The 15,864-nt window shown below is 41.7% G+C and overlaps 1 protein-coding gene across 1 annotated transcript; it reads right to left on the bottom strand.

The window, feature by feature from the left end:
• Positions 1-4,719: 4,719 nt before the first annotated feature.
• Positions 4,720-6,093, bottom strand: LOC101822611 (proline-rich protein 3-like). Its single transcript, XM_005063202.1, has 2 exons — positions 6,025-6,093; positions 4,720-5,145 (listed from the first exon to the last, which is right to left on the bottom strand). Exons 1-2 carry the CDS (start codon positions 6,091-6,093, stop codon positions 4,720-4,722), a joined length of 495 nt encoding a protein of 164 aa, XP_005063259.1.
• Between the last annotated feature and the right edge of the window lie 9,771 nt (positions 6,094-15,864).

Below are 15,864 nucleotides of genomic sequence, written 5' to 3'. Positions count from 1 at the left end.
TCTTAGAGGTTTTATTTCCCTGTCTACTGCGCCTGCTCCTCAGTCCCATGCCCCTTCATGCGGTGGTCTCTAGAACTGCTTTCCTCCTTTTTTCCAATCACTGCCCAGCTTGAACAACTGACCTGCTCAACACTGCCTGTATCCAGCATCCTTTCTTCCCTGTGCCCCCTCTCATCCCTCCCCCTCCCTCTTTCTGTCTTTCCATGTGTGCCCCCCTCTGTGTCTCTGTGTCTCTGTCTTTGTCTCTATCTCTCTCTGTCTGTCTCTGCCTCTCTCTCTGAACCCAGGGCCTTCCATGCTGAACCACTGAATCCCATCCTTAGCCTCGCTGTTCTATGAGATCACCATGCACCATCTCTCTCCCACATTCTTGCGTGTGTCTGGGGACTGCCCCCCACCCCCACTTTTGCCTGTAGAGATCTTACAGCATTCTTCACAGCACAGTTCAAATCTCAACTTATGTTGATGCTTGCAACTGCCTTTGAAAGCCATCAGAAGAAAAAAAAGGGGATGAAGGGGATGATTAGAGAGAGGAATGGACAGGCAGTTATAAAATAAATCACATTTAGTAAGACAGCAATTTAGAATCTATATACCAACCTATAAATACTCACAATGTAATACTTTCCATTTTGTTTCAAATTGTCAAAATACATAGTAAAACAATTGCAATAAGCTAAAATTAAAAATAAGCACCTCATTTTTTTTTCACAATAATCTTAACCACACCAAATCTAGCCATAGGCACTAAGAAACCAAGAACAGATTACAGATTGGTCTGAGTGTAAGACCCAGATGCACTGTTTGTCTGCTGGGTGACCTTAAGCATGTTACATGTCAACTCAGAACTTTAGTTTCTTCATCAATTTGTCTTCTCTCTAAGACTGTTGTGAAGGTTAAATGACAAACAGGACTGTGAAGTACTTGCCAAACTAAATGAGTCAGTACTAAATGCATTTTAACTGAAAATAAACAGCAGCATTTCTCCTTTGAACACCTCAGCATATGATACTGGGGAACAGTTCCTCTGCGCTATTTACCATTCCTCATACAGTTTTCCCTCCCTCCACTCCTTCCCTACACCACCTCTCCTTTCCTCCAATCCACTCCCTTTCCTTTTCCCTTCAGAAAAGAGCAGGCTTCCCAGGGATGTCAACTGAACAGGGCATAACAAATTACAATAAGACTAGGTATAAACCCTCATATCAAGGCTGTGCAAGGCAGCCCAGTAGGAGGAAAGGGGTCCCAAGAACAAGCAAAAGAGCCAGAGACACCCCCCTATTCCCACTATTAGGAGTCCTGCAAGAACATCAAGCTAATAATCATTACATATTTGCAGAGGGCCTAGCACAGACCCATGCAGGCTCTGTGATTGCTATGCAGTCTTTGTGAGCCCCTATGAGCCCTGCTTAGTTGATTCTGTGGACTGTGTTCTCCTTGTGTCTTCTACATCTCTGGGTCCTACAATTCTCCACCACCCTCTTCTATGGGGTTCCTGGAATTCAGAGGGGAGGTACCCAATAGAGACCTCCATTTGGGCTCTCTCTCCACCTACTGTTTGGGTGTGGGTCGTGGAGAATTAATTTAATTAATTGCTACAGAATGATTTATGCAACAAATGAATGGTAGTTATGTATCCCTTCTATTGATGACCTCTGATACTGCTCTGGTAGAGCCATTCAACTAGTACTTATGAAGCAACTACTATGAACATCAGCAACCCTGTGCAGAGCACTGACAGGCCCACTCCTAGCCTATTTACTTATTAGTAAAATGGAACGCTTCCATGCTGGGTACTTCTATGTAGTTTTGGCATTCTCTGACGATGATAAAACCCTTTTGATGATAATTCCAGATAAAAATATATGCTTGTATGTCTGATAGAAGCATATGTTTGTATCATTGTCCCCCTTATCAAATGTGAAAATAATGAGGCCAATTCCCCAAGGCCTGACCTATGGACTTTCAGACCTCTTTTTCTTGATCTCACTAGACCCACAGTCAAGCTTTGTATCAATACTAGTGTCAATGACTTTGGGCTTAGCTTTCCCATTAGTATATTCAAAGTCATTCAATATGTCACTGATTCTTTTCTACAAGCAAGTGTTTTGTTTACCATTTCATTTCTCACATTTTATTTAAACAAAATTATTCGATTTTCTTAGTGTTAAGAAAACCCATTTAAAGGGAGAGTTGTGGGGTATTTATAAATATTAATAAATATAAACATTGATATTAATATTGTGTGCCTGTGATGTCCCATGCTTTGTGTACATGTTATTTTAGTCAGTTTTCACCATACCTGTTTACCAACTGATGAAAACTAACTCCAAGTGATTAAAGAAAGAATGCAACATTGTGTGACTGATAAGCAGTGCCAGTCTGTGAAATAGGTCTAGCTTTGGAGTAATTAAGCAAAGACAACTGGATTCTCCCCACCATCTCTGCTCCTACACCCTTTGCAGTATAACCTTATAGCTCTTCCCAACAAGAATTGGCACCTATTTCCAAACACTTACATACTGATGTTGTAATTGCAATTGTGTTAGCCAATAAAGAGGAATGACAGAGGGGCTGGCCTATTGGACTATTAGGGTTCACATGGACCAGCTTGAGTCAGCCCAGTTGTTCATTCCAAGGCCACATTGCTCTGTGCTGTCTGGTTACACAGTTCTTGGTATTTACCCCTCCAGATCAAATAATCTCCCCCATAACAACATAATTGTTGCCAATCACTGGGGGTACAATTTAAGGTTGAAAAGGATTCAAAAACAGCGAGAGTGAAAGGGGCATAAGGCCCATATGCCATAACTGCCTCCTTCAACTGTTTTATATCCTTAAAGTTGAGAAGGGAATATTCTCTCTGACTCTGGCCTTGAGGATTAACTAACTGTCTCTATAACTGGAAACATCACTTGCCCTTCTGCATTTCAGGAAGGGCTGAAGGAAGATGGAGAGTTCAGGATTACAGGCAGGGGGACTCGGCTCAAGGGAACATTTTTTTAATTTGTTTTTTAATTTGAGGACACCTTTCTCCATCTCAGCCCCCAAAGAGGGAGAGGACTCAGAAGAGTAAACATTGGAAGCTTGAATTAATCTAGTAGACTCTAGGTCTTGAGCCTCTGTGAAGGTATCCCTAGTTTTTCTGACCCTGTCCTTCATTACCATATTATCACTATAAGTGTGCCCTTAACAAAATGTCACAGAGAAAAGGCAACAATTGGTATAGCGTTTGGCCCTTCTTTATGTAAGGTTCTTTGTAGGTCCACTGTAACCTGATTCCAATCAAGGGAATTAAGATCACTAGAGACCAAAAACCAAGGGCTGACTTTATGTATAGTTTTTAAGAAGTCCTTAGCTGTCTTATGTCTGGTGACCGTGCCCTGACATTGTAACTACTGGATCAAATGGTCCTCTCAAAGAGGGTAGGAAGTAGCAGCACCCATACCTAATATACTTACTCCTAACCTTAAGGAGAGTGCTGGCTGGCTTTCTGTGGGGGTGGGCTCTCAGGAATTCCCTGACAATTTTGATGCCAATGGGTCAAGTCAGGGCTGGGAGCCTAACTTTAAGACGCCCCTCTATTGAGGCTGACCCACCAACTAGGGCCTGACTTTTAAATCGCCCCTCTTCGGGGCCTGACCTTTAAATTGCTTCTCTTCAGGGCTGACCCGCTTTCTGGGGCCTGGCTTTCTGAATCACACCTCTTATCTAACTTGCTGGCCAGCATTCAAGTGTAATTCTTAGCAGTTCCTCTTCTTTCCCAATCTCAGTGGGACCTACATCTGTAGCGAGCCGCAGGTGTGTTTGCGGCCATGGTGCTACCATACTTCACAAAGATCCAAGGCAAAGGCCTAAGGATGTAAAATGAAGACAAAGACAGAGGCTCATTCTTACAAGAAGAATGATATTTATTCTTACAAGGGTAGATAGAGCCTTAAATATCAAAGGCAGGCATGGTGGAAAATCCCCAAGGTCAGAAACCTATGTCCCCAGAGCCCTCCAGCAAAAGGTGGGCTCAAAACAAGAATTAGCATTTAGACAAAGGATGGATAACAGGAACTTGCTGCTGCAGGCAATGCTGAGAGGAGGGGAAGAGAAGTATTTAGCTAAAAGCTCCTAGAACAAGAGGTCAGCAGACAGACCCCCATGGGGGAAGGGTGCAACACTTAGAGGTGGGGCTCATGCTTCTGACAGGAAACTAGGCCGTCCAAAAGCAAGGGGAGGCTGTTGGGGGAGCAAGCCTGTATCAATCAGTCAAATCTGTCCCCACCGCCAGACAACAAGGTGCGTTTCCTGGGCAGCTCAAACAAGGGCTCATGTCAAAGAACTTCAAACTAACAGCTGAAGACAGAAGACTGCACTGGGGGATGGAGGATGAGGGAGTGTCTCAGGAACTGAGGGCAATACTCGGGGGCAGGGGGGCAGATGCACAAGAAACAGCACCAAAGGTTTCCTGTTCAGCAGTCTTTTGGCAGAGGGGAAGATCCAGGAGGCAGTGGAAGGGAGCAAGATGAGTCCCGATGGTTTCTGGAGCCTGGGTCAGAAGACCTCCAGTACAGCACACCAGTGACAATCACAACTCTGGCCCCCGAACGGGGGAGATGAATGGGGCGGACATGCCACTGACTGGAGGTGATAGAAGAGCCTTCAAGTAGCTATAGTGGGGCCACAGAGAATGCATGGCCACCAGGTCAGCCTGGGTGGGAAGGCACGGTCTCACAGAGGAGGTCCATTGACGACTGGATCGTAGAAGGCACACGGATCTTCATGTCGACAGTGGCCCTCTTTGGAAAAGTGTCGGCAGTCAGGGCGGTCAGACTTGTCTTCCATCATGTGGGGGCCGTCCTTCGGTGGGTAGATGTTCTTGGCAAGAGACCAGCTTTTGAGCCTTAGTGAATGTCTTGGCTCTGTGTGAAAGCTTTCCCTAAAGGGGTCCCCATGGCCTGGCCCAGGAAAAAGAGGTTCGGTATTGACACCCCACCAACCACGACCATACGGGCCACATCTAGGACCAAGGCCTTCTCGAATAGGGCCTCTGTCCCTGGGAGGAGGTGGGAGGCTCAGCAGCGGTGGAATCATTGGTCTCCTTGATCCTGGAGGACCACCGTGAAGAACTGACTTGGAATCACCAGGCACTCTCACCTAACCAGTGGAAGTGTGGTCACAAATTGTCTTCCCGTTCATCACAATCTATAAAATGGCTGCCGCCCCTCTCCTCCGCCATGCTTCGGCTGCACAAGCCTGATTTCGGCTGCCACCTCCCCTGCCTTCTCCAGAAAGGGTTAGGAGCCAGACTGAGGTTGAGGGTTCAAGCAAGCCAACTCCTCATTCAAGCTCTCCCCAGCAGCCCTCCCCTCCCCAGCCCCCACCCTGTCCCACCTCATTCTAACCCAGAAACGTTCTCTTTCAAGAGAAGACTAAATGATAATGAGCGAGACCTACACACAACAATGCCAGATGCCTCCTAAGTCTTGGGATGGTTCCCACGGGACTATTCATGAAAGAAACACAGCGGAAACTGATTGACTGGATCTGTTTGGAAAATGGACACAGTCATCTTCGTCTAGGACTAATTAACCCTTCTGGACTCTCTGTGATGAACTTAATGAATTAATTATCCTTTCTTCATTTGATAAAATTACGGAGTACAAATTGAAGAAAACAAAGTCTCCCAATGCTGGGGCTATAGCTCAGTACTGTTGAATAAAAACCGCTGGAATCAATGCCCAATGCCACAGGAGTATCCAGTTAAATGAACAATAGCCAAATAACCTTTAGCTTCTGTACCATTAGTACATCTTTTAAATAAAGATTTATTTATTTTTAGTTTTGTTTACATGCACTGGGTGAGTATATGCGAGTGTCCACAGAAACCAGGAGAAGGTGTTGGATCCCCTGGAACTAGAGTTAACAGGTAGTTGTGAGCTGCAGCCAGATACGGGTGCTGGGAACTGAACTCTGGAAGGACAATAAATGTTCTTAACCACTGAGCCATCTCTCCAAGCTTCTATATAAGCACACCTTAAGTGCGATCAGGTTGTTGTTGAAATTATCATTGTTGTTGTTATTATTATTATTATTAATCTTCATGGTTTTAAAACAGGAAATTACTGTATCTTACCATGCTGGCTTCCTTCTACAGACATACAGATTTATGTACAATAATTAATTCTTATGGCTTTAAATAATATTACGTAAATAAATGGAATAACCACTCAGAGAGTTTCTACCAATATAAATAATAACTACTGTTCATATTTTGGTTTCATCCATACACAACTAATGAAGAACAACATGAAAAGATGCTACTTTGTCCTCAGTTCCTTCTCACACCAAACACAGCAATGGTGGCCAGTCTGACCGAATTCTCCACTCCAAGATTGTTACATCAGGAAAGACTTCCCGGTGACTCACTTAGCATGACACAATTTGGAGCTGTGGCCTAGGAATTCTTCAGGGAGACACAGGCTTTTGGAAAGGAAGAGGGGGCCCAAATACATAGGACCCAGCTTCCCCTCTTCCACACTCTCTCTTTAAGAGTCATCATTGACTTCCCACACCAACCCATCGGCCAGCCGGGCCAATTATCTCATCAAAGTAACCTCAAAATCAGCCTTCTTTTTCAATTAGTTCTGTTGCCCACCCCCATCCGTTTGCCATGTCCTCTTCCCCTGCACTGCAGTCACTTCCTACCGGATCTTCTTGCATCTGGGCTTAGTCTCTGCTGTCCATTCTCTGTAGGGTGTTCTCAAAGCTCAACTTGGATGTCATTGCTCACCTGGGATGACACAGATGAATACCCATCTGCTTCCCAGGGCACGGTGACAGTCTACACTCTCCTGTACTGCTTGCTACGCCACAGGCTGGCTGTCCCACAACACGTGCCACACTCCACAGACTCCAGGACACTTGTCTTGCTACACAGCCTTTCGTTAAGCACCAGGTCAGGGGTGCAGGGGACAGGAACATCTGCCTAAGAAGCTCTTTAGCTTTGTTATAAAAGCCTAATTACAATTGTCCCCTTCCCAGAGGGTCATCTAACCCCATTCATTTATGCTTAGCCTTCTTTGCTCCATTCCTCTCTAGCAAAGCCCTTTTTATTTCCTTCACAATGTCAATCACAATGGAACTAAAAGGAAAATGTTTGCTTATTTGGTTGAGGGCTATGTCTGTGCGCCATGTTCTGTGTGTGGCAGTCAGAGGACATTTGAGCATTGATTCTCATCTTCCATCATGTGGGTTCCTGAGATCAAACTATCAGGCTTGGCTTGGCCTAGAATTTTTTCCTGTTCGTTACCTCCAGACATGTTCATCCTTTTGACATTATGACAGGAAGTTATCTCCAAAAGAACAAAATTATGGGGTTATCAAAAACATCACCTGGTTGGAAAGATTGTCCAGTGGTTAGGGACCAGAGTTATGATTTTAGCACCCACATTGCACAGCTTACAACCACCTGCTCCAGACTATCTAGTGCTTTCTTCTGGCCTCTGAGAGCTTCTCCACACACATATCATTCACTCACACAGACATGTATACACATTAGCAAAATAATATAAAAATTTTAAATGTTTAAATCACAAAAAAATGACATTTAAAGTAAGTTTATGATTTTGTGCTTGGCAGCATTCACACCTATCCTAATGGGCATAAGAACTGCAAGGCCCTGGCTGGATACACCTGCAACTAAAACCTCAAGGAGAACAGGAATGGTGTCCATTGTGGTCACCATTGTGTTCCCAGAACCTAGGATGATACTTGGCATATATTATACACTCAATGATTAGATGAATGATTGAAAGAATCCAAACTTCTCATTGTTGAATTCCCTGAAATAGACAAGTTAGAAACTTCCTTTTCAGCATAGTAAGTTTATTCATTCTAAAATTAAATTATATTCCAGGGCTACAGTTAGTGACTGGGGAACTAATTTCTGTGAGTCCATTGTTCTTCTAATCCAGTAGAGATGGATCTCAATGCTATTGGGATGTTTCTATGGTCATAATAGTTTGCTTTTTTTTTTTACAATTAATGAAACTGGTAGTATATTATCAATAACATAATTGGTTACTTAGTTTAGAATATATATTTAATTCATTAATTATAACAAATGCAGCATATAGATCATGTGTTAGTAATAGAAGGAACCAGGAATTTCCCTGTATGGCCTCAAGTTTTCTGTCAATCAAAATAAAAAATAAATCAAGGGCTGGTCAGGTGATCCTGCAGTTAGGAGCACTGGTTGTTTTGTCAGGGGACCTGGGTTCAATTCCCAGCACAAGCTTATATTGTACAACTGTTGGCAACTCCAGTCCCAGGGCATTGGAACCCTCTTCTGGCCTGCTTGGGTCTCAGACACATGTGTGGTGTACAAACATACATGTAGGCAAACCACCATCACATATAAAATAATAAAATTGAAAATGTTAAAAAAAAACAAAAAAAGAGTTTTCTTTGCCTCTTTTGGTAAAGATATACCAATGTTCTTCTCTAAGAGGGGAAAAAAGCAAGAAAGAAGGATTTTAATTCTGTAAAGGAATGCCAACGGATTCTAAAACAAATGCTATTAATTATTGTGGTTCTAGGCAAACATCATTCAATGTGAATCCATGTGAATAAAAATATAGACTTTGGATGTTAAATATTCTAACAATCAATTTGGGAGTTAGAAAATAAGCCAAAATATTTCTCCCCCAAGTACAAAGAGGGAGATGAGGACAATCAAAGCACAAGGGAACTCCCTGCTCATCACAAAGTAAGACAGGTCACAAAGGCTAGGTAGAGAGCTCTGCTCCCACCTGACTGGTGAATGGAAGTGCTTCCCAAGGCTCACTCATCCACTAAGAGACAGCAACACCAGCTGCATCCAGGAGCAAATGTCTTTCTTTCCACTCCTGCCTATAGAGACTAGGACACTTTCTAATTTTTCCAATTCCTTCTTTAAAATATTGCATTATCCATCAAACAGTGACTTAATCCAGCACCCTAGCCACACCACCACCTTGAGTTGCTTTACTCCTATCTTATGGTCACTGTACATGTTTATAAAACTGACCCCCTCCCTACTCATAGTTCAGAGTGACTTTGAACTCCTGAACAGAATTACTGGTATGCACCACTCCCCTTCACCTGGCTTGCTTTCTTTCTTGCCTGCTAATCTGTCTTTCATTACAGGAATCTGTGTCAGTTACGAATCAATGGATACTACAGGAAATGCCTTCCTCCTCTTCAGCATTACCTGCAAGAGGTCTACACTAGTGGGGTTGAGTTAGATCTCGCTACTCTCTAACTGTAGCACAGGGCGTACTGAAGTAAACTAGGGAAGGCTATCAGACTAGGGAGGATGGCAATGGGTAGATGATGAAATCTAGATTTCGAGTCCCTTTCAACTGCTTTGGACTCTTCAATTCCAGCTAGTCAAGCCAACCCAACTACACAGCTATTGAGAGCTTTCTAAGAGTCAGGAAGGAATCTGAAAATATGCCAGTGCACTAAATAAAATCAAAAGCCAGAGAAATGCAGAGGAACCAAGACTTAGATTGATGGTAAATTCTGGATATGACTTTCCCACTGCACTGTCAGCTTGACACAAGAATTAGCCCTGTAATAATCATTAGTAAAGAAGATTCAAAGAAAAATCACTTGCTTAAACATGACCAAACGAGTTTTAGTCCTTGGCTCCATGAAACAACCACCAAATGCATTTGAATACCTCTCAAATTTGCAGCCACCCATGGGATTCACTTAACTTCATCTGCTCATTCACATCTACATATTTATCAAATTTCCTATGCGACATTGTGCTGCTCTTCTTAATTTAATAATAGAATTCATATGCACTTCTTTTATTAGATTTATGAAATAATAGAATTTCTGGCCTGCCCAGAACTTCTTACAACGTCATCTGATAGCTGTTTTCCAGTTGACTGTCATGTTAATAGTTATGCATGTTTGACAAAGCCATCATAGTGCCTGCTTAAGACCCAGCCACTGTAGTGTATCGTTTGTTTTCCCATTAGCCCCTCCAGGATAATCATCATTTTCCACATTAGGTACCACTGTACACTCATTGTTTGTGCAAATCTCATACTTTCAAATGGTGGCCAAAGTCCCTTGGCAATCCTTTTCCGTCCTCCATTGGTTCCAGTTCACAGTAGTTGTCTCCATGCTTGTCAGACGTATTCCTACGTTTTGTAGCTATTGTCTGACTAAGTGACAAAAAAGAAAGAAAGAAAGAAAGAAAGAAAGGAAGGAAGAAAGAAAGAAAGAAAGAAAAACAGATTTTAATGGCAATGTAGAGCAAAGTCATTAACTTCCCTGAGTCTGGCACCTCATCTGTAAAGTCAAGGGATTGAACTAGGTTCCAGGTTAAACTGCCGACTCCAGGGCAGGTGTTCATGCCTCGGGTGAGTTGGAATTGACCCTCAAAGCATTAAAAAAAATTCTCACCCAGTGACAATTATGATTAAACATACATACCTACAACCCTGTCACTCAGAATGCTGAGGCAGCGTGAGTCTAACCTTAGACTGCCGTACATTGTAAGTTCCAGACATGAGACATCATGTCTTAAAAACACTTTTTTTTGCCAAAATCAAACCCCTCAAACACACACACACACACACACACACACACACACACACACACACACACACACACACACCATTTTTTGCCTATAACGGTGGTGTATACCTTTAATCTTAGAACCCAGGAGGCAGAGGAAGAAGATCTCTGTGAGTTTGAGAAGTTAGCCAGCTAAGGATACACAGTAGAACCTTGTCTAAAACCATTTTTATTAAAAAAATCTCATCCACTGATATGATAATTCTGCTAACTTTTTTAAATTGTAAGAGTGTCCACAAAGCTTTAGATTCTTTTGAAAAATACAAATCTGAGTACTCTGAATAAATTCATATTTGCTTTTTATCTTTGTCTCTCCTCTTCTTTTTTCCTCCATTGTTTCCTCTTTAATTTTGTTTTTAATTGACTTTCCAAAAATACACAGGCTGGCCTGGTTTGCCTGGTCTCTATGTCTCAGTCTTTTGAGAGGTGGGACTGTTTGAGGTTATCTAATTGCATTTTTGTCTCAACACTCCCATCCCACTCCATCCCCCCCTCCACTTCCCAGGGAGGGTAAGGGCTTCCAAGAGGGATTTTCAGAGTCTGGCATGCCATCCCGGGCAGGGCCTAGGTCCTCCCCCATGTGTCTGGACTGAGAGAGCATCCCTCCATGTGGAATGGGCTCCCAGAATCTATTTGTGTGCCAGAAATAAATACTGCTCTACTCTCAAAGGTCCCACAGATTGTCCAGGCCTCTTGTCTGACACCCATGTTGGAGGGGGGTGTTTGGATAAATTCTCTGCTGGCCTCTCGGGCATCAGTCTGGGGTCCATGCATTCCCCCTTGTTCAGGTCAGCTGCCTCTGTTGGTTTCACCAGCCTGGTCTTGATTCCTTTGCTCATCACTCCTCTTTGCAACTGGGTTCTAGGAGTTCAGTTCGGTTTTTAGCTGTGAGTGTCTGCCTCTGCTTCTGCTATTGGATGAGGGTTCTAGGATGGCATATAAGGTAGTCGTCAAACTCACTATCAGGGGAGGGCATTTAAGGTAGCCTTAATGCCTGTTTGTCATTCTTGTAGATATGTGAAGATCTCACTAGTACCAGATTTCTCCTCCAACTTATAATGGCTCCCTCTATTATGGTATCTCTCATCCTTCTCTCCTCTCCTCTCTTCCTGTTCTCCTGTGTCCTCCTCTCCCCTCCTCTTCTCCCAATCTCTTTATCCCATCTCCCTCTGCTCTCCCCTCGCCCCTGCTCCCAATCCAATTAGGAGATCCTCCCAAAACCCTTCTTCAGGTTACCATGCATATCTCTCTTAGGGTCCTCCCTGCACCCCAGACTTTTTGGCGGTGGGATTGTAGGCTGGCAATCCCCTGCTCCATGTCTAAAATCCATATATGAGTGAATATATACTATATTTGGTTTTTTGTGACTGGGTTACCTCACTCAGGATGGTTTCTTCTAGTGCCATCCATTTACCTGCAAATTTCAAGATTCCATTGTTTTTTTTTTCCTGCTGAGTAGTGCTCCATTGTGTAGATGTACCACATTTTCTCTATCCACTCTTCAGTTGAGGGGTATCTAGATTGTTTCCAGGTTCAGGCTATTACAAATAATGCTGCTATGATGAACATAGTTGAGCAGATGTCTTTATTGTATGAGTGTACATCTTTTGGGTATATGCCTAAGAGTGGAATTGCTGGAGCTTGTGGTAGGCTGATTTCCATTTTCCTGAGGAACCTCCATACCAATCTCCACAGTGGCTGCACAAGTTGGCATTCCCACCAGCAATGGAGGAGTGTTCCCCTCTCTCCACATCCTCTCCAGCATAAATTGTCATTAGTGGTTTTGATTTTAGCCATTCTGATGGGAGTGAGATGGTATCTCGGAGTTGTTTTAATTTGCATTTCCCTGATGGCTAAGGATGTTGAAAACTTTCTCAAGTGTCTCTCAGCCATTTTAGACTGCTCTATTGAGAATTCTCTATTTAGTTCTGTAGCCCACTTTTTAATTGGATCCTTGATGCTTTGGAGACTTGCTTCTTGAGTTCTTTGTAAATTTTGGAGGTCAGCCCTCTGTCAAATGTGGGGTTGGTGAATATCTTTTCCCATTCTGTGGGCTGTCACTTTACCTTGTTGACTGTGTCCTTTGCTTTGCAGAAGCTTCTCAGTTTCAGGAGGTCCCATTTGTTAATTGTCAATCTCAGTGTCTGTGCTACTGGTGTTATGTTCAGGAAGCTGTCTCCTGTGCCAATTAATCCAAGGGTACTTCTCACTTTCTCTTCTAAGGGGTTCAGTGTGGCTGGGTTGATGTTGAGGTCTTTGATCCATTTGGACTTAAGTTTTGTGCATAGTGATACATATGGATCTATCTGTTATCTTTTACTTGCCAGCATCCAGTTATTTATTTCTTTTATTTATATTTATTGAAAATGATTTCTTTTTTCTGTTGTATAATTTTACCTTCTTTGTCAAAGATCATGTGTTCAAAGGTGTGTGGGTTGATATCAGGGTCTTCAATTCAATTCCATTGGTCTACCTGTCTGTTTTTGTGCCAATACCAAGCTGTTTTCAGGACTATAGCTCTATAGTAGAACTTGAAATCAGGGACTGTGACTATTCCTGTAGTTCCTTTATTTTAAAGGGTTGTTTTGGCTACCCTGGGTCTTTTGTTTTTCGGTGTAAAGTTGAGGATCGACCTTTTGAGGTCTGTGAAAAGTAGTCCTGGTATTTTGATAGGGATTGCATTGAATCTGTAGATTGCTTTTGGTAAGATTGCCATTTTTACTACGTTGATCCTACCAATCCAAGAACATAGGAGATTTTTCCATTTTCTGTTGTCTTCTTTAACTTCTTTCTTTAAAGACTCAAAGTTCTTGTTATAGAAGTCTTTCACCTGTTTGGTTAGAGTTACCCCAAGATATTTTATGGTGTTTGTGGCTATTGTAAAGGGTGATGTTTCTCTGATTTCTTTCTCATCCCCTTTATTGTCTATAAATAGAAGGGCTACTGATTTTCTTGAGTTGATCTTGTATCCTGCCACATTGTTGAAGGTGTTAATCAGCTGGTAGAGTTTTTTGGGTCACTTATGTAAACTATCATATCATCTGCAAATAGTGAAAGTTTTACTTCTTCCTTTCCAATTTGTATCCCCTCGATCTCCTTTTGTTTTCTTATTGCTCTAGCTAGAACTTCCAGTACAATATTGAAGAGATATGGGGAGAGGGGACAGCCTTGTCTTGTTCCTGATCTTAGAGGAATTGCCTTAAGTTTCCATTTAGTTTGATGTTGGCTGTCGGTTTGCTGTATATTGCTTTTATTATGTTTAGGTGTGTCCCTGTTATCCCTGATCTCTCCAAGACCTTTTCATGAATGGGTGTTGTATTTTTGTCAAAGGCTTTTTCAGCATCTAGTAACATGATCATGTGGTTTTTCTTTTTCAGATTGTTTATATGGTGGATTACATTGATGGATTTTCATATGTTGAACCATCCCTGCATCCCTGGGATGAAGCCTATTTGATCATGGTGTATGATTTTTCTGATGTCTTCTTGGATTGATTTGTGAGTATTTTATTGAATATTTTCTCATCGATGTTCATGAGGGAGATTGGTCTGTAATTCCCTATCTTGGTTGTGTCTTTGTGTGGTTTGGGTACTAAGGTAATTGTAGCCTCATAAAAAGAGTTTAGCAGTGATCATTCTGCTTCTATTGTGTGGAACAATTTGAAGAGTATTGGTATTAGCTCTTCCTTGAATTTTTGGTAGAATTCTGCACTGAAGCCAGCTGGCCCTGGACTATTTTGGTTGAAAGACTTTTTATGGCTGCTTCTTTAGGGATTATTGATCTGTTTAAATTGTTTATCTGTTCTTGTTTTAATTTTGGTAAGTGATATCTATCCAGAAAATCATCCATTTCCTTTAAATTTTTCAATTTAGTGCAGTACAAGTTTTCAAAGTATGACCTGATGATTCTTCGGATTTCCCCAGTGTCTGTTGTTATGTCCCCCCTTTCATTTCTGATTTTGTTAATTAGCATGTTCTGTCTCTGTCTTTTGATCAAGTTGGATAAAGGTTTGTCTATCTTGTTAATTTTCTCAAAGAACTCTTTGTTTCATTCATTCTTTGTATTGTTCTCTTTGTTTCTACTTTATTGATTTCAGCTATCAATTTTATTATTTCCTGGCATCTACTTCTCCTGGATGAGTTTGCTTCTTTTTGTTCTAGCGTTTTCAGGTGTTCTGTTAATTCTCTAGTGTGGCTATTCTTCAGTTTCTTCATGTGGGCACTTCCAGCTATGATCTTTCCTCTTAGAACTGTTTTCAGAGTATCCCATAGGTTTGGGTTATGTTGTGCCTTCATTTTCATTGAATTCTAGGATGTCTTTGATTTCTTTCTTTACTTCTTCCTTTACCCAGAGGTGATACAATTGAGCATTGTTCAATTTCCATGAGTTTGTGGGGTTTCTGCAATTTGTGTTGACACTGAATTCTAATTTAAGCTATGTTGGTCCGACAAGATACAGGGGATTATTTAGATTTTTTTGTATCTGTTGAAGTTTGCTTTATTGCCAAGTATGTGGTCGATTTTGGAGAAGGTTCCATGTAGTGCTGAGAAGATATATTCTTTTTTTTTGCATGGAATTTTCTATAGATGTCTGATAAACCCAACTGGGTGATAACTTCTTTTAGTTCCATTGTTTCTTTGTTAAGTTTCTGTTTGGTGGGTTGTTGAAGTCTCCCACTATAAATGTGCATGGTTTAACATGTGACTTGAATTCTAGTAATGTTTCTTTCACAAATGTGGGTGCCTTTGTATTTGGGGCATAGATGTTCAGAACTGAGACTTCATCCTGATGAGTTTTTCCTATAATGAATATGAAATGACCTTCTTCATCTCTCTTGATTAATTTTAGTTTGAAGTCTATTTGGTTAGATATTAGGATAGCTATACCCACTTGCTTCTTATGACCATTTGTTTGGAAAATCTTTTCCCAACCCTTAACCTTGAGGTAATGTCTGTCTTTGAAATTGAGGTGTGTTTCTTGTATGCAGCAAAAGGATGGATTCTGTCTTCGTATCCATTCTGTTAGCCTGTGTCTTTTTATAGGTGAGTTAAGTCATTGATATTCAGGGATATTAATGACCATCTTATTGATTCTTGTTTGCTTTGGATCCATTTTTTATTTTGTGTGTGAGTTTTACAATATTTCTGACTTCTGATAAAGTAAGATTGTCTATTGCCCATGTTCTTGTGAGTGTAGTTAACTTCCTTGGGTTGGAATTTTCCTTCTAGAACTTTCTAT

This window comes from Mesocricetus auratus, unplaced genomic scaffold (genome assembly GCF_017639785.1).
Source record: "Mesocricetus auratus isolate SY011 unplaced genomic scaffold, BCM_Maur_2.0 Super-Scaffold_4256, whole genome shotgun sequence".
NCBI classification, from domain to species: domain Eukaryota; kingdom Metazoa; phylum Chordata; class Mammalia; order Rodentia; family Cricetidae; genus Mesocricetus; species Mesocricetus auratus.
Note: the sequence above shows the minus strand (reverse complement) of the source record. Positions and strands in the feature narration are given on the sequence as shown.

What these genes read in the sequence shown, in the direction of transcription:
- LOC101822611 (XM_005063202.1), bottom strand. Translation starts at nt 6,093, where the DNA reads ATGAAGATTAATAATAATAATAATAACAACAACAATGATAATTTCAAC. An exon ending in ACAACCTGATCGCACTTAAG is followed by an intron (nt 5,146 to 6,024) that starts GTGTGCTTATAT and finishes TCCACTGGTTAG; the next exon opens with GTGAGAGTGCCTGGTGATTC.